This window comes from Limulus polyphemus, unplaced genomic scaffold (assembly GCF_000517525.1).
Source record: "Limulus polyphemus unplaced genomic scaffold, Limulus_polyphemus-2.1.2 Scaffold636, whole genome shotgun sequence".
Classification (NCBI taxonomy): Eukaryota; Metazoa; Arthropoda; class Merostomata; order Xiphosura; family Limulidae; genus Limulus; species Limulus polyphemus.
The window spans coordinates 58,829-60,382 of NW_013666246.1; the positions used below are offsets into that span (position 1 = coordinate 58,829).

The following is a 1,554-nucleotide window of genomic DNA, read 5'->3' on the forward strand; positions in this document are numbered from 1 at the left end:
CCTGTTACTCATGTAGTGGAAAGTTTTAGATTTTAAACCTTTGTTTTTATGATAGCTCATTACCTCTAAATCTGTTTGGTCTCCAAAGTTTCCGTTTACATCCGAATGAGGTTCAATGCATGCTTCTTCCTGAAACGACCGAAAATTTCTTATGTCTCAGGCAGTCGAGAAAATAATAAAATAAAAACATCAAAATATCAGTACGTTTTTATTACAAAAAATAGTCTGAAATGAAATAACTTTCCTTTATCAATTATTTCTTTTACTGTTAAACGTAAAGCTGTACAATGGGCTAATTGCACTATGCCCAATGTGGGGGTTGAACCCCTATTTTTATCGTTATAAAAAAAAGTGAAATGTCACACTAGATAACTTTATCTTAAACTAAACTGTATGATTTGTACGTAATGTTGACTGGATCTTAGAATACGTAACTACAAATAGGTGAAACGACCGTGAACTCAAGAGACTCTTACAAATTGTTTTATTTGTTCAACGTTTCGGTTTTCCGCCTTCATCAGAAGCATTACAATTTCACTTAAATTAAGGCAGTTGTAGTCTAAGAATTAAATCACGTACAATAGAATGTCATGCTTATTGTTTTTAGCGATATAGTTCGTTACAGAAATGGTTTGTTCCTGACGAAGGAGAAAAACCGAAACGTTGAACAAATAAAACAACTTGTAAGATGCTCTGGAGTTCATAGTCGTTTTAGTTAGTTGTGTTTTGTTGTTGTTTTTTTTTGTCAGATTCCTCTAGATTAGAAGATTTCAATTTTAACCTCATGAAAGTTTTTGTGTAAAACGTAAAAACTTTTAAGTTTATCAACTGATCAGGAAACAGCTAAACTAACCTCTCTACAGATGATCGTTTATGTAAAATGTAAATATTTATGGAATAACACAGCGAGTTACGTGTAATGTGCTATCGTTTTAAAGATAAAAGTGGTGGAATAAGCTAAGTCAAGATTTTGAAGAAACCTTATAGATTACTACATTCACAAATACATACACATATTGTATTAACAATGGTAGTGTTACAATAACAGATATTGTTGTTTTAATAACACAATCACATTTTACCGTATAACAGTAGATATTAAAATGTTACAGCTATTGAAATAAACATAAGAATATCATATATGTGTGATAATATATAACAGCAGTATATTAGAGTTTTGAAACGGATTACAGCGTCCTCTATCGACAACTTTTAAAATGTAGGATGTGTCATGGCGAACCATACAAGAAGTGAAAAGCAATGCACAAATAAAACAAATAATGTTTAGTCAACATTAACTCTGTTGTTATTATCACTAAATCAATCAAAAGTCATTAATGCCCGCACTTAGCAATACACTATCACATATGTCGCATGACAAACAAATATATAATGAAAAAAACTTTTCAAAGTAACTTGGAAAGGTTTCACGCAAAAAGATGGATGGAATCAGCTTACCTGAAGAGCTTTGAATCTTTTTTCGTCTAAGAGGTGTTTCCATTTCTCGAGAACTTTCCTCTGAATTGGAAACGAAGTTGGTAGCCTGAATTCCAT

The 1,554-nt window shown here is 31.6% G+C and overlaps 1 protein-coding gene across 1 annotated transcript in view; it reads right to left on the minus strand.

Annotated features, from left to right (window-relative positions):
• Window positions 1-1,554, minus strand: part of LOC111085814 — a 10,174-nt gene extending 8,620 nt beyond the window's left edge. The window contains exon 1 of the mRNA XM_022386127.1: window positions 1,459-1,554. Within this exon, the coding sequence (XP_022241835.1) occupies window positions 1,459-1,554 (96 nt within the window). The remainder of the gene's footprint in view (window positions 1-1,458) is intronic.